This window comes from Miniopterus natalensis, chromosome X (genome assembly GCF_054644295.1).
Source record: "Miniopterus natalensis isolate mMinNat1 chromosome X, mMinNat1.hap1, whole genome shotgun sequence".
In the NCBI taxonomy this organism is placed as follows: Eukaryota; Metazoa; Chordata; class Mammalia; order Chiroptera; family Miniopteridae; genus Miniopterus; species Miniopterus natalensis.
Genome location: NC_142103.1, coordinates 60,004,513 through 60,027,738, shown reverse-complemented (window position 1 = coordinate 60,027,738; position 23,226 = coordinate 60,004,513). Strand labels below are relative to the sequence as shown.

The 23,226-nt window shown below is 50.4% G+C and overlaps 1 protein-coding gene across 1 annotated transcript in view; it reads left to right on the top strand.

Moving 5' to 3' along the window:
- Nucleotides 1-20,232, top strand: part of STARD8 (StAR related lipid transfer domain containing 8) — a 32,283-nt gene extending 12,051 nt beyond the window's left edge. The window contains exons 2-14 of the mRNA XM_087813303.1: nucleotides 7,010-7,081; nucleotides 9,475-9,556; nucleotides 10,564-10,627; nucleotides 11,843-13,233; nucleotides 13,891-14,064; nucleotides 14,989-15,148; nucleotides 15,616-15,814; nucleotides 16,104-16,314; nucleotides 16,611-16,725; nucleotides 16,996-17,220; nucleotides 18,181-18,398; nucleotides 18,499-18,675; nucleotides 18,826-20,232. Coding sequence (XP_087669429.1) covers nucleotides 10,571-10,627; nucleotides 11,843-13,233; nucleotides 13,891-14,064; nucleotides 14,989-15,148; nucleotides 15,616-15,814; nucleotides 16,104-16,314; nucleotides 16,611-16,725; nucleotides 16,996-17,220; nucleotides 18,181-18,398; nucleotides 18,499-18,675; nucleotides 18,826-18,943 — 3,045 coding nt within the window. The 5' untranslated portion in view covers nucleotides 7,010-7,081; nucleotides 9,475-9,556; nucleotides 10,564-10,570 and the 3' untranslated portion in view covers nucleotides 18,944-20,232. The remainder of the gene's footprint in view (nucleotides 1-7,009; nucleotides 7,082-9,474; nucleotides 9,557-10,563; nucleotides 10,628-11,842; nucleotides 13,234-13,890; nucleotides 14,065-14,988; nucleotides 15,149-15,615; nucleotides 15,815-16,103; nucleotides 16,315-16,610; nucleotides 16,726-16,995; nucleotides 17,221-18,180; nucleotides 18,399-18,498; nucleotides 18,676-18,825) is intronic.
- Nucleotides 20,233-23,226: the final 2,994 nt, after the last annotated feature.

Below are 23,226 nucleotides of genomic sequence, written 5' to 3'. Positions count from 1 at the left end.
GTCCAAAGACAAGGGACATTCATTGAATATTGAGTCCATTCTTTGCCTCACCCCACAGGACATCCCCAAGGTGGGTGGGGCTGCCTGGAGGTGCCTGAGGCCCCCAAGTAAGGTCTCACACTTCAGGTTTGGAATCAAACTTTTTTTGGTTGCAGGGGCTGTCCTGTGCAGTGTAGAATTTTAGCAGCATCTGTGGCTTCTACTCAGTAGATACTAGTTGCATCCTTCTCCAGTTGAAATGATCAAAAATGTCTCCAGATATTTTCAAAGATCCCCTGGGGGTAACTGTCACTGGTTGAAGAATCCCTGTGGCCCTGTAGCCTTGGACATGGAGTGCTAAGGATAGAGGGGTGTTAGAATGGAAAGCCACACACGTGAACCTACCACTGGCCAGCAAGAAGATTCAGTGGCTTCATTTTGTTGCCACCCAACCCCACACTACTGTACCTTCCTGGGCCTTTTGCCATGTTGGTGCCTCAGTTGTGACAGGGAGACTCTGAAGTGTTGCTTGCATAGCCCCAGGAGCCGGCATCTAGCCGTGGCTCCATCTGAAACTGAGGATGGCATCTGAACAGGTGTAGTAGGAACCCCAAGTTCTGCCTGTCTACCTAACAAGCTGGAGTCCAGCCAGTGTCTAGTACTGCCAAGCTAGGCCACTTGAAATTCAGCGGCCCTTGCTGTGGTGCCACTCCTGTGAGGTTTGGAATGTGGGATGACAGCTATTTTGGTCTTGTCTCCCTTCCTCCTTCTGCCTCCCTCCCCTGTAAGAATCTAGTTAGAGTTGTGATTCCAGCTAAGAGCAGCAGAAGCAGGGAGAGACAAGAGTGTACCCAACCTCCCATGGACAGGGTATTACAGACCCCTCTGAATGTCTACTCCAGGTTTGGAAGGGGACGTCTTAGCAGTCTTGGAATCCATGACAGCTTTTAGTATGGGCCCTTTTGAAGGCTCCTCTCCTTTGGTCCCCCAGAGTATCTCTGCCATTCTAGAGGGCCCTTTTGTGCAAATTCAAATGAAGCAACCGCCTTTGAAGAATCCAAGGCTTGAGGGTGGGTAGGCATGCTTCTTGTGGCCTAGGCCCCTTAGTGTATCCTTATAGGAGGGTGAAAGGGGTTAGTCATTTGAGCTTGGGGCCAAGTGAGATGTAAGCCCTCTGCCAAAAGTCCAACATCTCCTTAAGCAGGTCCCTCTAAGAGTAGGGGTGAATGAAAGAAACAGGCCTTGCATCAACCAAGAGAAATGATCTGAAAAGCTACTTGTTAGGACCTAGTAATTGCCAGGTGGGACAGCAGGGCCTGGAGTGGTAGGCAGCCCCTCTGCCTACCTTGGGTACTAGCTTGGCCTTGGGGACAGAGCCCACCTTGGGAACTTGGGCTTTCACATAGATGATGGCTATACAGGCCTTTCTCCAGCACTTTAGAACGCTGGCCTTCTTCCTGCACTCACTGAAGGTGAGAGAGGCCATGCTGATAACAGATCTTGTTTTGGAAACACTCATCCTGCCTCGAGGACCATGGAGGAGATGCCTTTCCAGATAACCAATACATTGTTTGGAAGCTGCCTTAAGGAGCAGGTCAGCTGTTTGAATAATTACCTTCACAAACACCCACAGACCTGCCCACTCCTGTTCTACCATAAGCATTCATATTACTGTTCATTGCTCTCTCCTGCTCTTGTACTCCCCCTAGAGAGAACATGGGCCAGTGATTAGAATGGCCTGAGTCTGGTCTCTGGTTAGAATCTTTCCAGAGATCTATGCTATGGTTTTTTAGCTGGCCACATCTGTTTATGGCAGTGGTTCTCTTATCTTGGTTGCACTTTAGAATCACCTGGAGAACTTTCAAAAACAAACAAAAAACAGATCCTCTCCCTAGAGACTAATTTATCTGATCATGACTGAGGCTCAGGCACTGGCATTTTTAAAAGCTCCCTAGATCAGCATGGCCAGAGTGGCTCAGTTGATTGGAGCATCATCCAGTGCACCATAAGGTTGCCACTTCGATCCCTGGTTGGGACACATATGGAAGGCAACCAATTGATGTTTCCCTCCCTCCCTCCCTCCCTCCCTCCCTCCCTCCCTCCCTCCCTCCCTCCCTCCCTCCCTCCTTTCCCCCTTCCTCTTGATAAGCATGTCCTTGGGTAAAGATTATAAAAATAAAGCTCCCCAGATTATAATGTTCAGCTTGAGTCGAGAGTTTACTGCTCCAGCTATAACAAAGACACTTTGATCTGGCTCCAGTGACATCCACCCATTGTTTGTCCTGGGCCCTGTGTCTTGCCTGGTCCTTAGTCCTGAGCTGGACTTTGGATTTTGGATTATCAGGCAACAGGCCGAACCAGGGCCTGGGCAGCTCTCTCACAGCCCAATGAGTGCCCACAAGGCATAAGGACTAGAGTTTCCCAATAGTGGCGTGAAGAAGACACAGTTGGTGACATTAGCTTGGTAAGGTATGACTTCCCAAAGCTTAGTTGCCCACTGCTTTCTCTTTCCCTCCTAGCTTTCTCTCTCACTTCTTTACAACTAAGACACAATCAGAACTGAGCCTTTAAGACTATGTGAATACAAAGTTCAAGTAGTCCTAACAAAGGAAGCCCTTTCTAATGATAGCTTTCATATAGATACTTTCAAAACCAGATAAAACCTTACCACATCCAGACTAACCAGAAAGGTAGGCAGGAAAGTTATTGGTCCTTACTGTTTAGATTTGGAAATGAAACCTTGGAGAATGAAGAAAGTTGCCTAAGATGACTTAGGCAGCAAGTATGGGAGCGGCTTAATTGGAAAAATCTTTTTCTCAAACTCAGTTATCATGTTTGGGCATTATTGCATTTCCTCTGTGGGGAATGTTGCTGCCTTTCTCCTGGATGCATAAACTCTACCCTCGTTCATAGAGTGCAGCACAAGAAAAGAAGTCTTGCTTTTCTCCTCATTGCATCCTTCTCTGCACAGAAAAATGCTCCATGCTAAGAGGGTCCTTGGTATGTGGCCTGTTGTAAGTGTAGGTGCAGGTACCATCATTGACCTCAAAAACCATCTGCTTCTGCTCAGCCAGTTCTTCCTTGATGCTCCCTCCAGGAGGAGGCTTGTGAGTGTGGCCCTGAGGCCAGATTTGACTCCAGAGCTCTCTAGAATGCCTCCTCCCCCAATTTTTGGGGGTTCAATTCAGGTGGGCCCCTCCCCAGGGGAAGAGTCTGGTCTTAAATCTCGATGGAATCCAGCTTGTGCCAGCTGAGTGCTGTCCCTGACCTGTCCTGGCATATCAGCCTTGCCTTGGCCAGAGCACAGCTTGCATGATATAGATGCTGAAACTACTGGAATCTGCACATCTGGCCACAGTCAGGCATTCCTACATCAATTGTGTCAGCCTGTCCAGTGTCACTCTCTCTGCCAGGCACATAAGGCAATCCTCAGTCTGGACCACCTGGGCCCTAGCTCCAGGTGAATTGATTCTTCTGGGAGTGGGTGGTCACTCCTGGCCTCAGCTTGGGCAAGCTGAGATGGGTGGGAGGGACGAAGGCAAAACACCTTACCTCAGCCCTTAATCACCAAGACATATATCCCTGATTGCTCATCTGGGAGGGGGCTTCAGAGCCTCCCAGCATTCCATGAGGTGGTATGTTGTTGGGAGCCAATGTCCTTGACATCCTGTTGGGGAATAACTTATTACATTCTCCAGATTCCTGCCAGGGAGGGCTGCTGGGGATGCAGGCTGGGGCCCTGCTTTGGACTTCTTGGCTCCTTTATCTTTTTGAGCTATTGTGGTCTCTGAAATTTCTGCCTCATAACCTCACTTCCCTGAGCCATTTGGCTCCAATTCTGATGGTAATAAGGATGCTGCCACTTTCCAGATCTAGAAGGGAGCTCTAGCTGAGCCTCTTTCTCCCATTTCCTCTTTTTCCTTAGGAAGCTTCAGTTATGGTGGGGTGGGAACTCATCTGTTGAGTGCTTGGTACTGTATGTCAGGGATATTTTTGTCCAGTATTTTATTGAATGCTTTTATTCCACAGAGGAGGAAATTGAGTCTTAGAGAGGTTAAACAACTTGGTCAATGTCAAAGAGCTAGTGACTGACAGCTTCAGGATTTAAACTCAGGCCTGTCATTCCACTAGACCAGAAGGGGCAGAAAACAAGTTTGAGGGCCTGGAGTTGGTTCCTTTGAGTCTAAGCCCCTTGTTTACCTGGCATCTGAGGGCAGGTGTACATAATGCCATGGAGAAGAGTGCCGGACATGGAATTTGAAGGTCAGGGTCATATTCTCAGTTATGACACAACATTGTGTGACTTGGAAAAGTCCCCTGGGCCTTAGCATGCTCCATACTGTAGCTTTTTAAAAATATGGATTTGGAGAGTTCCACCACAGACTGATAAAATCAGCCTCTGGGGATGGGACCTTGGGGAATTAGTATTTTTAAAACTTCTTAGTTGATTCTAATGTGCATCCAAGGATGAGAATACCTGAGCTAAGTGATTTAAGTCAGCACTTCTCAAACTTTAATGTGCTGCAAATCACCTGAGGATCTAGTTCAATGGAAATTCAGTTCAGTAGGTCTTGGACTCTGCTTGTCTAACACGCTCCCAGGTGATGCTGATGCTGCTGGTTCAGGGACCATGCTTTGAATAGCAGGGGCTAGAGGGCCCTCAGTCTGAATGAAACAACTTGGCACTCACCTGAGTGAGCTGATCCCCTTCCCAGCAATCCTGACTAGGGTCACTGTCTAGCATTAAGGGGGCAGGCAGCCCACCATTATCCCACAGGCCCCATGGCTCAGGCAGATGGCACAAGACACAGGACTTCATCACTGTGCTCTGCCTCCCCACTTAGGCTTAGGGAGGAGCATAGGAGTAATGGACAGGCAGGTACCTCTCTCCTCCCTTCTCTTCTTCTTTGTTCTGCCTCAAATCATGAGTGACAGGGGGCTGTAGTGGACTTCAAGTGTGTGTTCCTGACATGTACGACTATCCTTAGGGATTGGCTCCCCTGACCCTCGTGGCCATACCAGACTTATAGCCCTTTAGGTGTCACGTTTTCCTTCTATGCGCACCTTTCTGGAAACTCCTACCTGGTCCCTCCTTTGGCACTTCCCCTTTGTCTTAATGACAGGAAAGCAGAACTGGCTGCTGGGAGGGGATCTGGGGACAGGGAAGGTCCTTCTCCTGGGTGTGTGGCAGGAGTAAGAGACTATGGGGTGGTTGCAGCAGCCAGCTCAGCTATCCTAGCAGCGAAACCATGTCCCTCAAATGCTCCCTGGGTGGGTGTGAAGTCCCTTCAAGCTACTCTTATCACCCTCCCCCCACCTGCCTAGAGACCTGGAGCCTTTCCCAGGCCTGCATTACCTCCTGCCGGAGGGGCTGAGGTAATGCTAGCTGGGAGGTCCTGGTGCTTCCTAGCTCTTGATCATAGGTAAGAGTTGCAGTAACAAGAAACATGCACATACATACAGATGCAGGTGCATGCACAGACCAAGGGGCCTGTGGGGCTGTGAATACAAGAGCACGAGCCCACACCAATCCATGTGGATCGTGAACATGAGCAAACTTGGCTACAGCTGTACACAGAAGCACACACTTGAGAAAATACACAAGTATTTTCCCCATCCTTGTTTGCCCTCAGGGGCCCCAGAGCCTTCTTTTCTCCCTCTCATTAATGTGTGACCCTTGAGTATCTTGTTAGTTTTTCTGACGGACTTCCACCTTCCCACATTCTTTATCTCCTCCTCCACCCACCCAACATATCTGAAATATTGTTTTGTGCTTTAAGTTGTCAGCTCCAGCTGCCAGGTTCTCATCCTGGATTCTTTGTGGGAGGGCACTGCAGAGGAGAGCACTTGCTGCCTTGGAAAAACCCCACTAGTCTCCTTAGAGTCCCCTGGTCACAGGTGCTAAGAAAATGGAGGAAATGGGGACAGGACTCTGTGGTCAGAGCAGCTCTGCTGAGCAGCAGCCCACCCCACCTTTAATACCAGGTCCCATGTCCCAGTCCCGCTGCTTCCTGGCACCACTTGGGTAGGGACAAATAGCTGCCTGGGCAGTCTCAGGGCTTCGCTGCTGGTATTCAGCCTACACTGAGCCAAGAGGGCCTCCTCTGTGGCTTCAGTCCAGCTACACGTCTGCACCGAGGCTGGCAAGGTTGTCCCACTAAGTGCCCGGAACTCCCAGAGAAGAGGTAGGAGGCCGATCCAGCCATTGCCCTCCAAGACACCCACAGGCCACCACCGTGTCAGTAAGGTAGTCAGCACTGGGTTATGCCGCAAATAAGCCAGTCTCAGAGGAGAGCTGAGTCAGTCCTGGGAGACTCCCAGGGGGGAGAGAGCTGGACCTTGAGTGGTAGGGGAGGAAGAACACTGGGGCAGCCGCCATGTCAGAAGTGGCAACCCTGAGCTGGAGTCTAACTGAACTTGGACTCCGGGCCTAGGACTGCTACCCATTCCTTTCTGAGCTGCTTTGGAGAGCTGTGAAATGGTGATAGTAAAACCTTCTTCACAACTTCTTGTGTGTGTTCAGTGAGATTTGGTTATCAAAGTGCTGGAGAATGTTAGGTATGATGAGGGAAAGAGCATAATAATTGGTGAACATTCCATCTCCTTAACTGGACTGAGACAGTCTACCCAGGCCATGGAAAGGGATGGCTCCCCGAAGAAGAAGGGTGAAGATACAGCTGTGCCTCCCCTCTCCCAGCAGTACTCTGATCCCAGATGGTACTAGGAGGTGCTGCTGTTGGCAGGTTCTGTTCTTGGGCAGGGGCAGAAGACAGGGATGGCATTGGGACAGGTAAAGAATGAGGCTCAAGAAAGGGGTCTCAGGACATACAGGAAATGGGGCTTGGGGAGTAGAGAGTAAATCCTAGCTGCTTGTGACATGAAGCAAATGTGCCAACCCCTCCTAGCTTCTCTTGCTATTTCCAGATCACCAGAACTAGAGGTGCCTGCCTGTTGGAGGTGAGGCAGCAGGCACCCATCACCCCACTAAGCCCACTTTTCTGCCTCATTCTCTCTTCCTGTTCTATTTTAGAAGCTGAGACCAAAAAAGCATGTGAGTGGCTCCGAGCAACAGGATTTCCTCAATATGCTCAACTTTTTGAAGGTAAGGTTTCCCTTCCCCTAACCTCCAAATGTTCCTTATCCCTCCATTTTTCATCTGTAAAATGGGGAAAATCAGATCCTTTCTATGACTGTACAAGAAGCTGTGTGTCCTGGCCCTGCTCCTATAGTTAGAACCTCTACATCATCATCTCTACTGAATAGCTCTTATTAGCTCTTACAAGCTCTGCTGTTGCCCATGTGTAAAATACCTTGTCTTGACCAGGGCCACTGCTTTGTACCATTCCAAGGATGCCAGCTGCATAGATGCAGTGTGGAGGGTGTGCCCTGGCAGCTCGGTCCTCACTTCATGGTCTCATTTCTGTTTTCCTTCATATTTCCATTTTTCTTTAGCAGTGTTCCTACTCGCTGTTTCTACTTCTGCTCTTCTTTCCACATTCCCACTGCACCCTGGTTTTCCCTCACCTCACCAACAATAGTCCTTGTCAAGCTCACCAGTGAGCTTGTGGTCAAATTCAGTGGTCACTTCCCAGTCCTTACTTAATCTCTCAAAAGCTTCAGTGCAGTTGGCCACTCACTTCAGCTTCTAGAAACCCTCCTCTCCTGACTGTCTCTCTGGCTGCTGCTCTCCATCTCCATAGCTGACTCTGCTTCTGCTAAATGTCTGGTTGTCTCAGGGCCAAATCCTTGCTCCTCTTCTCTCTCAACATTTCTTTCCCAGGAGATTCTTTTTTTTTTTTTTTTTAAATATATCTTTATTGATTTCAGAGAGAGGAAAGGAGAGGGAGAGAGAGAGATAGAAACATCAATGATGAGAGAGTCATTGATGGGCTGCCTTCTGCACGCCCCCGACTAGGGATCAAGCCTGCAACCTGGGCATGTGCCCTGATCAGGCACATGGATCCTATGTCAACGCTCAACCACTGAGCCACGCCCAGGTGGGCCCCAGGAGATTCTTGTCCAAGTACCATCTATATTCTGGTGACTCCCAAATGTCTCTCTGTCCAAACCTCATTCCCAAGCTCCAGATTTATCTGTTCAACTGCCAATCACTACCTCTACCCAGATGTCTGCCAGGTGTCTCAGATTTAACAGGTCTCAATCTGAGTTCCCCATGGCATCGCCACCTACTCAAGCCCCAAATTCAGGAATCATCCTCAGTTCCTTTTTTCCTTTGTCTTCCATAGCTAACCCTTCAGCAAGCCCCTTCTCCTTCCAGAATATTTCTTGAGTCAATCCACTTCCTACCATCTTCACTGCCACATCAGTGTGACCTGCTGTCACCACTCACCAGGCCTAGTGTGCCAGTCTCCTTCTTGCACTCCCTCTTTTACTCTGAATGCAGAGCAGCTAGAGCCCCCATCACTATAGGCCTCGCTATGTCACTCCTCTGCTCTCTGTCACTCCAGCATACTTAGAATGAAGTCAGCCCAAGTGCTTTATCCTCACCCTTTCTTTATTCCTCTTCTCTTTGCTCACTATACTCCAGGCTCCTTTTTATCACTTGTTCACTCCAGGCCCTTTTCCTCTTCAGAGAATTAATTCCTCTTCAGAGAATGTTAGTCCTGCCAGGAACGCTCTACGCAGGCACTTTGCACCGCTGGCCCCTTCTTGTTCTTCAGGACTCAGCTCAGAAGTTAGCCCCAGAAGGCCTCTACAGACCACCTTTCTAAGAGTAGCCCCCACCCAACATCTCTTTACCCCATCACTTTGGTTGATGTCTTTCATAGCATTTATTATTGCATTCTCTTGTTTGTTTCGTGTATTGTTTATTGTCTTTTGCCCCCAGGAGAGTGAGAAGCCCATAAAGGCAGGGACCATTTCTGTCTCATTTGCTGTTATATCCCCAGTGCCTGGCACAAAGTAGATGCTCAGTGAATATTAGGAAATGAGTCAATGGGCTGGTTTTACCAATAAGGTAGAGAGGTGTGGGATTTCCCAGCTGCTCTCACTTCTTCCCTTGTTCCTTTCTCTCTCTCCTCCCCTCCCTAAACCCCAGGGACTGGGCTACATGCTCTGGGTAGCAAAAGGAAGTATTTCCTCTGTCCTTGCTCTCTCCCTACTCCCCTCATTCACGTTGGGACAGGGAGGAGGTTCCCTGTTTGAGCAGCCCAAGATTCAAAGGGAACTGAGGGAGCCCCTGTTGATTCTTGGCAGTCACCCAGGGCCTCAGGCCTGCTGTCCCCCATAGACCTGCCTAACTGACTGATGGGTCCTCTTGTCTAGCTCTACCTTTCAGGCCTCTCCTCATCCTTTCTGCTGATGGCCAACCCAAGCTTCCAGGGCCCCTCCTGTCCTGCAGGCATCCTCTTTCTTCTCTGGTCTTGCTTCCCCAGCCTCCCTGCTTCCCCAGCCTCTCCTTTCCAACTCAAGGGCCACTGGCAGAGTTTCTGACCAACCACTCTCGACTTATCTTGGCTTCTCTCTGCCATGCAGAAGGTTCATTTCCCCTGGATATTGGCTGTGTGAAGAAGGACCACGGTTTTCTGGAAGAGGACTCTTTGGGGGCCCTGTGCAGGTAGGGGGGGTGCTGAGGGCCAGACCTGGGAGGCCGGGACCCAGCTTGGGGCTTCCTCATGTTAAAAAATCCCTGTCCCCCTAACACAAGAGGAGCCTCATCTATTAACAAAGCTCATCTATTGCCTGGAGGAAAGGCATCCTCGCTCACTCTGTCTTCTGGATCTGTGACACCCTCATCCAACCAGGCACTCTAGCTGGAAAGCCAACATCTGGCCTTGATTCTTTTCTCCCTTTAGTTAGATTCCACATACCATACTTTGATTTGTCCCCTCTCTACTTACACCAGTTTGGCCCTGGTTTGAGGTCAAACCACAACTTCTTGGATCCATCACAGCCTCCTAACTGGCCTTCCTGCCTCCCATCTCTGCATTCCCCTCCTTGTCATGGTCCAGCGGCCCAACAGCCCCTAGAGTCAGTTTCCAGGTGGGTGCTACCTCCTCTGTTTAAAATGTGTCCTGCCTGAAGGGAGAAGTCCAATGCTTTTTGGCATAACACCTGAAGCCCTTGCCTTTCACAATCTGGTTTTGACCAACCTTATTAGCCTCAGTCCTCTTTCATAACTACACTGGTCTGTTTACTGTTTCCCTCCCTACCTTGTTCCAAGTTCCTATTGAAGTCTGAGATAGGAGTCCTTCTGTCTCTCTCTCTCTCCAAATCCTATTTCTGTCTTCCAGGAAGCCTTATTTAACTACAACTCCTTTGTTCATGGAAGTTCCTTGTCCTAACCTCTGTGCCTGCTGTGCCTTCTGTCTATTCTGTTCATGAACCTTTCCCATCTCTGTAATGGTTTGTTTCCACATCTTTAAGCTCTCAGAGAACAGAGGTCATAATCTACCCAGCATTGCATGTAGCACTGAAACCTTCATGAACACTGGGCTTGGGAGAAATTTCATTGGCTGGGCATGTGAATTAGTGGATGGCATCTTGGGAGTGTTTTGGTAGGTTATGCCCTGCAGACTTTGGAGGTTGGGACCTTTGGATGAACACTGCTTTGTTTCCTTGCAGGAGACTGATGACCTTGAACAATTGTGCCTCGATGAAACTGGAGGTTCACTTTCAACGCAAGCAGGTCAGTTATAGCAAGAGTGAGGTCTATGAACTTGTGGGAACCTAAGACATACACAAACCACTTTCGAAACTAGCTCCAGTGTCCCAGGGATGTCCTGAGCAGTGCCTTGCTTCAGCCTAGGAGTGCAGTGTAGGAAGCTCTATGAGGCCTCTGGGTTTTGGCTAGCCTGGTCTAGAGACTGGAGTATGAGAACAAGTACCCTGACCCTTGGCCTCACTCACTTCCCTCAGCTCACCTCTACCTTTTGGGTTTACTAATAACTTGACTTAGAGATAGTTGTTCCTTAAGGAAATCCATCTGCCTCCACTCCTTGCTCTGAGATGGCAAAAATCCCTTGATTAGGGGGTAGACAGAATAATTTGATGGAAAAATCATGGCCTATATGATCTTAGAAGTCAGGGTCCTTAACTCCACCCATACCAAGTCCTTTCCCTCTAAGCCTCATTTTTCCCATCTCTACAATGAATAAGGGTGTGGGGGATTAATAGCTTCCAAAGGCCTTTCTGACTCTGCCAATCTGGGATTGTAGAAACCACGAGAATTGTTGGTCTGCACATAGCCTTGGATTGTGGACCTGATGACCCCATCTTGCCCTGGGGTCAGACTTTGTGGGTTTCCTCTGGGGTTTTCTCTCCCAGAGGCCTGCAGCCAAGTGTATCAGCCAAGTTGCCGGACCCTTACCCAAGAAGCAGAAAACCCCTGGGACCTGGTCCCCACTGACTGCTCAATGACTTTGGGCAAACCTTCTGGGCCTTAGTTTTCCCACCTTGCATATTAGAAAATGAGAAAATCTAAAATCTCCTCCCAGCTCTGGCATTTGTGATTCTGATCTAAGACCAGCCCAGACTTGAGAGGTTGCTGAGGACAGGAGGTCAAGCCACCTGGATTCCAGCCTGGCTCTGTCACTGACTTCCTGAATGACATTTTATGACCTTGGGCAAGTGGCTTCTCATTTGTGGGTCTGACTTTCACTATCTGTAAATTGAAAGGGATTAGATTAATCAGATGACCTTTACCATCCATCAGAGTTTCATCTACGACAACTGGCTTCCTCCTTCTGGCACTCTCAGAGCCAGCTCTCCCTCTAGGATATGTATTAACCAAAAAACAAGACCCTGTTCCTCAAAGTCCCCCAAGCATTTGGAGGTAGAGTGGAGCACAAGCAAGGGCTTGTGGGTGGACTTCTCTGACCCGACCCTGTGGTGCTCTTCCCAGAATGAAGACTCAGAAGAGGAAGAGCAGTGTACTATCAACAACTCTTGGGCCTTGCAGAGAGAAAGTAAGTGCTGGTCTCACATGGGCTCTTCTGACCTGCTGGCCTCACCGAACCCTGGACTGCCAGTCACCTCCAGCTGTGAGAGTGTACTCACTGAGCTTAGTGCCATCTCTCTGCCGGCCATCACCGTGAGCCTACCACCCAAGCCAGTGGACCTGCTTTTGCTAGGCCATGACCCCAGCCCGAGTGACAGGCCCCAACTCAGCACCACCCAAGGCCCAGAGGGTCCCCAAGACAAAGTCAAGAAGCGCCGTTCCCGGAGCTTCCTGAAGCACCTTGAGTCTCTGAGATGGAAGGAAAAGGGTGGCAGCCGGCAAGCTGAGCCTGAGCGTAGCCAAGCCACCTTGGAGAAGGCCACCAAAGGCTCCTCTTTCCGAAGTCACCACAGCTTCCTCTCAGCTGGATTCTATAGGGCCAAGAACTGGGGAGACACCTTAGCCAGTGGCAGTGGTGCTGAGACTCAGAGGGGCTGGGAGGTTTGGCCTGTGGCCACGCTCTGGCACCCTCAACGGGTACACAGGGGTGACTACCTGGTGCATGTGCCTAGGGACCACAAACCAGGCACATTCCCTCGCTCCTTGTCCATTGAGAGCCTGTGTCCTGAAGACGGACACCGTCTAGCCGATTGGCAGCCAGGTAGGTGCTGGGGCTGCGAAGGGCGCCGGGGCTCCTGTGGCTCCACAGGCAGCCATACCAGCACCTATGACAACATGCCTGAGCTGTACCCAGCTGAGCCTATACTGGCTGGAGCTGACGCCGAAGATGAAGAGGAGAGTGGGGGCAGCTATGCCCACCTAGATGACATCCTCCAGCATGTGTGGGGGCTGCAGCAACGGGTAGAGCTTTGGTCTCAGACCATGTACCCAGACCTGGGGCCTGGAGATAAGGAAGAGGAAGAAGACGAGGAAGAGGCTACTTCGTCAGTAGAAATAGCCATAGTTGAGGTAGGAGGTCAACCTGAGGCTCTGGGCCAAGTAGAGGCTCCCACCCACAGAGAGTCCTCAGCCCTGGACCAGGCTGATATCCAGACAGTCATCTTGGCTCAGGCCTCAGCTGAGCTCCAGGCAGAGGCTGAGACCAAGTCACTTGGCCAAGCCCAAGATAATGAGCAGGAGGTGAATTCAGGTGGGGAACCCACCTCTGCCTCCAGCCTGTCTGTGGAAGAAGGACGCTCCATTTCTGACACTGTGGCCTCCTCCAGTGAACTGGATAGTAGCAGGAACTCCATGAACGAGGCTGAGGCTGCAGGGTCCCCGGCTGGATTCCAAGCATCAGCACCCCGTGAACGACGAGATTCAGGTGTTGGGGCCTCACTTACCAGACCCTGCAGGTGGGAGTTCAGGATAGGGAAAGGGGCAGGGGGCTGTGTTGTCTCTGTCTCTTCCCTTCCCAATTCCTTCCTTCCCCTTTCTCCCCTCCCTCCATTTTCACTCCCCCTCCCAAGCCAATTTCTTGGTTATGAGGCCCAGGGGCAGGTTCTTGGGAGCTGGCTGATTGTCTTTAGGCACCCAGTTGCAGGAAAGAAACAAGACTACACCACTTGGCAATCCAGAATATTGGGTTCCAGACCTGCCTCTGCTGTGGCCTTGAGCAAATCCTAGCTTGTCTTTAGGCCTCTGTTTTCCCATGTGTAAATCGAGAGCATTAGAAGAGATGAACTGTGATCCCCAGCTTTACCATTCTATGTTTTTCAGAACACCCCATCCACTGCAGTCCTGAAAGTGTAGGGGTTGGTACTACTTGCTAGCACTAGATGGGCCTGAGCTCTGTGCCACATCCCTAACAGCATCTGGGCCACTGGGCCACCCTGGAAGCTGAGACTAAGCTTTTTCCACCCTGGGGCCTAGCAGCTATGCTGGCAATTGTCCCATCTCCCTGCATTTTCTTTGTTTTGGGGAAAAAAGGGGTCCAGAAGAACACAGCCCATTCTAACATTGACCCAACCCTGCTCCTCTGGCTTTCTACACTCCCCTCCCTTCCTTACCAGGAAGCTCCGTTGGCACAGTTTCCAGAACTCCCATCGGCCCAGCCTCAACTCGGAATCACTGGAGATCAACCGGCAGTTTGCCAGCCAGATCCACCTGCTGCACAAGGGCTCCTTGCTGCGGCTCACGGCCTTCATGGAGAAGTACACTGTGCCCCACAAACAGGGCTGGGGCTGGTGAGTGCTCCTGGGCCACAATGCCGGCTCCCTCCCTGCCCCTACTCCAAGGTCCTGGGAGTATCAGCTCCAGAAGGCAGGTGTAGAGCCCACTGGCCAATGGAGTGGTGGGGTGTGCCAGGAGGCTAGAGGGGCTGTGGCCTGCGAGATCAGCATTGCTCTGAGTGGCTTGTACATATGTCTGCGGAGGGTGCACATAAGATGCATGGAAGTATGTGTGGCATGTACAAGGAGGGATGGCGGTGGGTATCATGAGGTCCTCGAGCTACCATTAGCAAGGTTGTCCTAAAATGCAGCTTTGGTTGTCACACTCTTGATAAACACCTTTCTGTGGCCTTGTGGCTTGGCACTGCCAAAGTTTCCTCCCTATAATGATCCTTTCATGTTCTAGTACTGCCCTTCTTTTGGGCTCTTTCGCCTGCCACTCCTAAGCAATGCCATTGTATGGGCCAGTCGCCCTTCCCTGAATGTGCCATGCTCTTTTCTTTGCCTCTTTGCCTTTGTCCATGTTTTTTTCTTGGCCTGGAATGCCTTTTTCCCATTTCTCTTCTGGGACAATGTCTACTTATTTTCAAGAGCCTGCTGAATTTCTACCTCTTTTTGAAGCCTTCCCTGACCCACTAGGTACAGTTCCCCTCCCTCATGGGTCTTCCCCTAAGTTCTTGGCCCACTACTGACCAAATGCATTGTCACTGCCTGTTGACATAGTTATTTCTTTAACCAGACTGAGAACTCCTTGTGTTCCTCTGTGACTCCCTAGGGCTGGGCCCAGAGCAAGTGCTTAGTGAATGTTGACTCTGGGGATGTGGTATGTTTCTTACCCACTCACCCCTGCCTGAGTCCCCCAAGGCTGCAGACAGTCTCCAAGCTGTGTCCCCACCTACCCTGTGCCCCTTCCTGATCTCTTGTCACTCCTCCATACAGGTCAGTGCCCAAATTCATGAAAAGGAACAAAACCCCAGACTACCGGGGCCAGCACGTGTTTGGGGTGCCGCCTCTCATCCATGTGCAACGTACAGGCCAGCCGCTGCCACAGAGCATTCAGCAAGCCATGCGCTACCTGCGCAGCCAGTGCCTGGACCAGGTGAGTCCCCCGAGGGACTGCATAGAGATGGCAATGGGGAGAAAGCCCAAGGCTAAGAAATTGGGGTGAGAAGCTGCTCTGCTCTGCTCCTTCCCCTTTGGTTTGACCACCAGAGACCTTTTCTAGCCTCAGGAAGGCCCAGCAAGGATCGAGCCAAAGCTCTCTTCTGCCCAGCTCCATGCCAGCCTCTTGTTGGCCCAACCACTATAGTCCCCAACTTCCAAGAGCCTGCATTAGCCTAGGTTCCCCTTTTCTTACTCATTTCCACTAAAGCCATGTTTCTCCTTGGCCTGAGGCTATAAAAACCGTTTTCTTTGGTTTTACCATTTCTCTACAATCCTGCACAGCAGGAGGCCTGCTGGGCTTGGATGTTTCTGGGATGGCCTACACTTGTGACTCCTGGTCCCAGCCTGGCTTCACAGTCTCCCCCTCCATGTCTCCCTCCCTCCCTGATCTGCATGGGCCAGGTGGGCATCTTCCGCAAGTCTGGGGTGAAGTCTAGGATCCAGAACCTGCGCCAAATGAATGAGTCCTCTCCCGACAATGTCTGCTACGAGGGCCAGTCGGCCTATGATGTGGCTGACCTGCTGAAGCAGTATTTCCGAGACCTGCCCGAGCCTATCTTCACCAGCAAGCTCACCACCACTTTCCTGCAGATCTACCAGCGTGAGTTGCCTGTACCTATCCCTAACATTCTGCCCCATTCTCAACCATCCCTGAGATAAAACAGGCTCTATTTCCCCAAACCCACTATATGGATGGGTAGACTGAGGCCCTGAGGAAGTTTACATTGTGCATTTGAGCAGAGCTTGATCTAACACTCAGAGACCTCCCAGAGCCCACCTTTGCCCTTCTCTTTCATTGGATTCTCTTAGAACCACTGTTTCTTCTGTATTCCTGGAAGCAGTTGGCTCCAGGGTAATAAGGAAATCCTTCTGCCATTCTTTCCTCACAGTCCTCCCCAAGGATCAGTGGTTGGCAGCAGCGCAAGCTGCCACTTTGCTGCTCCCCGATGAGAACCGAGAGGTGCTGCAGACCCTGCTCTATTTCCTAAGTGACATTGCCTCTGCTGAGGAAAACCAGATGACAGCCGGCAACCTGGCAGTGTGCCTGGCACCCTCCATCTTCCACCTCAACATCTCCAAGAAGGATAACACCTCACCCAGGTGAACAGGGTAACATGTGGCCCGGTCAGGCAGGGAGGGTTTGGCCCCTCAACCTGGTTGGACTTCAGGCCCTTGATGGCTGGCACTGCAGTTCCCAGGCATCACCAGAAGGGGTCAGCCTGACTCTTCAGGGGCAGGGGACTGGTTGATTGCTGTGAAGCAAGGCCTTCTGAAAGACAGCAGGTTGTTTTGTGTTAGGGACTGGTAAGCTGGATTCCTGGGAACTGGAAACCAGTCTGTCAGCCATATTGTCTCCTGCTCTTGTGCCACCCTCTCCTCTTGGCCTTCCCCTCCAGAATCAAGAGCAAACGCAGCCTGGTTGGTCGGCCAGGCCCTAGGGACCTGAGTGAGAACATGGCGGCCACCCAGGGCTTATCACATATGATCAGTGATTGTAAGAAACTTTTCCAGGTGAGTAACTCCAGGCCATGATACCTACCTCTCAGACCCAGGGGAACCATCAGGTCTGACCTTTGTATTCCCAGATTTGACACATGCCCCTCAACCTCCTACTTCCAGATCTTCCCGGCAAGGTTTGTCACCTACTTCACCACAGTAACCAGGCTTCCCCACCCTGTGAACATGAACCTGACAGACTCTGTGGGCTCTGGGACTTAGGCTCCCTGACTCTCTGCTGCTTGCTCCTCATGGCCCCAGCCCAGTGTATGCGTACCCTACCAGGTGCCTCAGGACATGGTGCTGCAGCTGTGTGGCTCCTACAGTGCAGCTGAACTCAGGCCTCCTGGCCCAGCCCTGGCTGAGCTGCGTCAGGCTCAGGCTGCTGGTGTGAGCCTGAGCCTCTACATGGAAGAGAGCATCCAGGAGCTGCTACGGGATGCTGCTGAACGCTTCAAGGGCTGGATGAGTATACCAGGGCCCCAACATACAGAGCTGGCTTGCAGGAAGGTGAGTACCGCACTTCCCATGGGCTCAGAAGAAGGTTTGGTGCAGGTTAGGGGACCAGGGATCCCAAAAGAAGGAGCTTCCCTGCCAGTGCTGCTGTATCTCAGCCTGATACTTGGATAACGTCAGTCGGTAAAGCAAGAACCAAATGAGACCAAGGGATCTCTCTCGGGGATTATTTCCCCAGAATTACCTTCCCAAAGCCCCACTCCAGACATGTCACTACTTTTAGAGCCTCACTTCCCATTTCATCTCTGCACCACAGTCACACTGTGTTTCTGCCCCTGATGTCATGCTACCTGGAGTGACCTGCCTCAAGCATTACATTTCCCAAGCCACTTTGAGCCCCAACTTGATATGCCCCCTCCTCCATTCAGAGCCCCCTGTCATGCCCTGGGCTGGAGGTGGTTTCTCTTTGTCCTTCTCTTGGCACCAGCCATGTTCTTCCTCAGTTTCTGATTATGGGTAAGACTGCACACTTGAGGTTTATCATATATAAACCTGTCACAGTGAAACCTCCCCTACAGGGTAGGGGTGAGAAGCTGGCCCAGTGCCTGGTACATACAAAAAGCTCAGTGAGTGGTAGCTTTTGCTGCTCTGTACATTGTCTACTTTGTACACTATGTGGTGAGTTCCTTGAGGACCATCACCATCTTCTCTTCCAGTTCACTTCCAGAAATTCCAAGCACTGTGCCCATTTTATGGTAGAACCTAGTAGGCCTCAGAGAATGTGTGTCTGTCATCTCTTTGTGCTCTTGAGCAGGTGAGGAAGCAGACATCTGGAAAGGAGAGAGAGGACAGGGAACACAGGGATGGCCTGGTTGGGTGTGACAAGGGTTAGCACAGTAACCCTGCAGCCTTCTTTTCTCAGGGACTGAAGTGAGGGTAGGCCAGGAATGGGAGGTAAGTAGGAGTTCTCCAGCCCTTACAGCTGCCTCCTGTCCCTGCTCACATGGCCTGCAGGCACCAGACGGGCACCCCTTGCGTATGTGGAAGGCATCCACAGAGGTGGCAGCCCCTCCAGCTGTGGTGCTACACCGTGTTCTGCGGGAGCGGGCCCTCTGGGATGAGGACCTGCTGCGGGCCCAAGTGCTAGAGGCTCTGATGCCAGGTGTGGAGCTGTACCACTATGTCACTGACAGCATGGCACCCCATCCCTGCCGCGACTTCGTGGTGCTTCGGTGAGAGACTTCAGCTGCCACTCTGCTGTGCTTAGAGGACAAGGGAGGTGGGGTGGGGACCAGCTTCAGGAACCTGAATGTGTGTGTCGCTTCCCCATAGGATGTGGCGTTCTGACCTGCCCCGCGGGGGTTGCTTGCTTGTGTCCCAGTCCCTGGATCCTGAGCAACCTGTGCCAGAGTCTGGGGTACGGGCCCTGATGCTCACTTCCCAGTACCTCATGGAGCCTTGTGGCCTGGGCCGCTCCCGGCTCACCCATATCTGCCGTGCTGACCTAAGGTACCAGGCTCTCTTTGCTCTGGCCCCGTCCCTGTCTCTGCCCCATGTCATTGAGCCCTGGGAGCTGGAGCAAGTCCTCTCTTCCTTCCTCCTGGAAAGGGCTCCTGGTAAGAATTCATGGCTCATGCTTGCTTGCTTCTACCTCCCCAGGGGCCGTTCTCCTGACTGGTACAACAAAGTCTTTGGGCACCTGTGTGCCATGGAAGTGGCAAAGATCCGGGACTCCTTTCCCACCTTACAGGCAGCTGGCCCTGAGACAAAATTGTGAGCCTCAGCCTGGTTCCAGGGTGACACCACCCAGTCCCCTTGGTACCAAAGGAGTAAGAGGGGAACAAGAACACAGCAGCCCCAGATGCTGCTTCCTGGGGCAGAGCCAGTCTCTGTGCCCCAGCTGCCTGTCCCCATCTCCTGAAGTTCCTCTGCACATACAGAGGAAGAAGAATTTCAGTGTCCCATCTCCACTCTCAAACCTGTGTTCTGCCTTCCTGAGAGAGAAGAGCCATTTTACGAGTAAGAAGACTGCTGCTGCCCTCCAGGTCACGGAGCCACCAGTCAAACTGAAGCCTTACCAGTTTTCCTCCTGCGGGGATGGAGGGAGAAGGCAGTATGTGCTCCCAGCTCACTGCCTTTTGGAGAGTCCAGGCTATCCTGTTTGGTACTAAGGTCCCTTTGAGGTTGAACAAGAGGTTCTGGTCCTGCCTTTGGGCCCAATATTGGCCCTAAACTGACTTTTCTAGAGAAATTGGATGGGAGTGGATAGTCACAGGGGCAGAGCACAGGGCAGCCCCAACCACCAAAAAGTGTTTTATTTGTGTAAATACAATGCTGATTTTTATGAGGCTGATTTAAAGAGAGGGTACTGACAGTCCCCTGGTAGGCTACATGCCGATTTGGGATAGCTTGGGACATGAGAGTAAGAGAGGGAACTTCCTTTCCAGGTCTCAAGAGACCAATGAACCAATTTCCTTTGGCGTGGGCCCCACATTTGGTCTGCCACTCCGTGGGGTACAGTGCAGCCTTTGGTCATGCACTGCCATGTCTGGAGAATAAACAAGCTCACTCTCACTACACAGGCTGAGCAGAAGCAGACAGCATCCCTTCTGCTCTTTGTGCCTGCAGTATCAGGCTCTTCTTCAAGCAGACACCTGGCCCCCAGCTCAGGTGGCCAGCCAGCCAAATGGAAGGCCCAGTGTCATCTCAGCCAGTTCCAAACTTGATCTATACTACCCATTGGCCATCTTAGTTCATGTAGAAATTCAAGTGCTATTCAAATGCCAGCTCATGACTTATTCTTCTTTTGGCTGAATAAAATGAAGTGGGATTGTTCCTAGCCAATGTTATAATTTTTAAGCCTATCTTGTATCTATAAATACTGTATAGTCATAATATGTATATATACTTGTGTATATAAAGATACATATATATACATACACACATCTATATACACACAGATATGTTCTATCATGAGTATACTATAATCTATGGGTGGGATTGGGTTGGGGGGCAGGGCACGTAGGATGAGATGGAGGAGGTGGAGAGCAGAAGCCACATGACCTCCTCAGCAGAACAATAAAGCATTACTAGAGATGTATTCCTGCTGTGTGACTGTCTTTGCTGAGATGATGGGCTAGGGACTGGGTTGCGCGTTAGGGTCAGAGGTTGTGAGCATCACTGGCCTAAGTCTCAGAGAAGTCACAAGAGGAATGGGGGCAAGGACTCAACTCTTCTCTTTTGGAGGTGGTTTGGGGATAGGGAGGCAAGATTCTAAGAAACCAGGGCTTGGGCAGAATCTGCAGACCCCATCCGCTTTCTTGGCCAGGGTCCCCCATCTGAGCGGCCCACAAGCATGAACTCAGGAGCCTTGATAGTAACCATAGGGAGAGATGTCCCTGGCTATGCTGTCCTTCCTTTCCCTGATACACACACCTTGGGTTGAGGGACAAAGTATGGAGACCCAGCCCCAGGAGGCTGGGAGAAGCTGTTGCACTCATAATCCAGGTTATGAGAGGTCTGAGTGCCTTGTGGCAGCTCCTGCCCTGGTTCCAGTGGCCAGCAAAACCCAGGGGACTAGAGAGTCCCTTTATTTTTATTTCCCTGGAGGAATGAGCTTTCTTCCTCTGTTGCTGTGGCTAGAAAATTCCCAACCTCCAAGGGGCAGCTAGAGACAGCACAAGCTTTGCAGTCAAATATGGCTGCGTCCCTTGAGTGTTATCAAGTAGCTTACGTATATCTATCTATCTATCTATCTATCTATCTATCTATCTATCTATCTATCTATCTATCTATCATCTATCTATCTATCTATCATCTATCTATCTATCTATCTATCTATCTATCTATCTATCTATCTAATCATCTATCTATATCTATCTATCATCTATCATCTATCATCTATCTATATATATCTATCTATCTATATCTATCTATCATCTATCTATCTATCATCTATCATCTATCATCTATCTATATCTATCTATCTATATCTATCTATCATCTATCTATCTATCATCTATCTATCATCATCATCTATCTATCTATTATCTATCTATCTATCTATCTATCTATCTATCTATCTATCTATCTATCATCTATCTATCTATCTATCTATCTATCATCTATCTATCATCTATCTATCTATCTATCTATCTATCTATCTATCTATCTATCTATCTATCATCTATCTATCTATCTATCTATCTATCTATCTATCTATCTATCTATCTATCTATCTATCATCTATCTATCTATCATCTATCATCATCTATCATCATCTATCTATCATCTATCAATCTATCATCTATCATCTCTCTCTGTGTCTGTCTCTCAGCTTCCTTGTAGAGCAAACAGGGGTACCTTGTCACAAGTAGGCCTCAGTAAGTGTTTGGGTTGGCCTGTCCCTGTCTGCACCCACACTCAGCCTGAACAGGTCTGGGTGCCTGTCAAGTCCCACTTCACTGTCACCTCCTTCCTTTCTCTTGGGTTTAGCTGTCCTTACATACCTTTGGTCTTTCCTCACTGCTGCTTCCTGGGGTTCTGGGCTAGTCCTGGAGAGGAGCAAGGTGAGCAGAGGGCCTGTCAACCCCTTGCCTTTGGGAAAGCAGTGGAGGCACCAGCCATGTGTGTTTGGGATGGAGATGGCTCAAGCAGTACTGGTGTTGAGGGATACCAGTGTAAAGTTCTGGCCAGTAGTTTTAGAGGCAGGCAGGCAGGGGGCTTTCTGGCACAGGCACTGCCCCACCTGGGCATGGAAGGATGCTGACTGATGGTATAGAAGATGAGAATGAGCATTCTGTTAATGGGTGGTATGAAAATGACCTCTCATGTGATCATTGCTAGGAGACAGATAAAGAGTTATGAGGGAGGCTCTTGGAAGGATTAGCCCAACCTTTCAGCCCTGGACTCTGTGTCTCTGGACCAGCTGCCCAGTGTGGTTCCCTTATGTCTGGCATTCTTGGAGAGGTAGTGCCAAGCAGGGAAGCTTCTCTGGGCTTTAGTGTCATTCCCCCTACATAAAGTGGAGGCTTTCATGCTTGCCTAGCTCTGCCTGGCTCACTGTGGAATCCATGAATGCACCACCATGGCCAACAGACGTGGCTGAGGCCTTTTACTGCCTCACATTGCGAATATCACCCATGGCCATTTCTAGCCCCTCAGTCTTATACCTCCAACCACCCTGAGTTGGCCTTTTCCTTACACTGATACCAGTGTAAGGAAAGGATGAGCATTCCTTTCACCCTCAAATTCCCAGCAGCATTGCCTATACTTTCTCCTCTTGTGCTTCCACTGACCCAGTACCTCAGAGAAACCAGGCTGTGGGTGAAGCCCACGTGGGCATTGCACAATCTAGCTGCAAGCTTTGGTCTATTTTTTTTTTTCCTCTAGTCTCCAGTGCCCTGTCACTGGAGTGGCTGAGAGTCAATGGTAGGAAGACCCATGTTCAGATTGCCTATTTCATTGCCTGGCTGTGTGAACTTTAGTGACACATTTAACCTTCCTGATTCCTTTTTCTCACAGAAGATAATTTATATCTTGCAAGGTTGTCATCAATGTTAAATGAGCCAACGTGAATGTGGCTACACAGTTCCTAGCAGATAGGGGACATGAATAAATGGTAGTTTCCTCTGCCCTGCTTCCTTCCTGCCAGTCAAGCTCTGTAGGAAGGGCTTGGGCCTGGGTGGATGAGTGGGTGGGCAGGAGTATGCATATTATTTTCTGCTTGGCGTCAAGGACCTACCTACCCTCTTGGTTCCCAGACCCCCACAGCCTCAGCTCCCACCATCTGGACAGAACACCTACCTCCTCAGCAGATTCAAAACTTCCCAGTGACCTCTTTGCATCCTAACTACTGATTGGATTTCACTCCACTTCCTCCTTGAGAATGTGGCCCCATGGCCACATCTTCCTTCCTGAGACCACCTTCCTCTAAGCAAAGAAATCTCTTCCCACTTATTTGACCATAGCTCCTGGCCTTCTTTCCTTGCCACTTCTCTCCTCCCTCTGCCCCACTTCATTCTAAAGCAATCCTCCAAGTTCTTATCCTTCTCCTCTTTG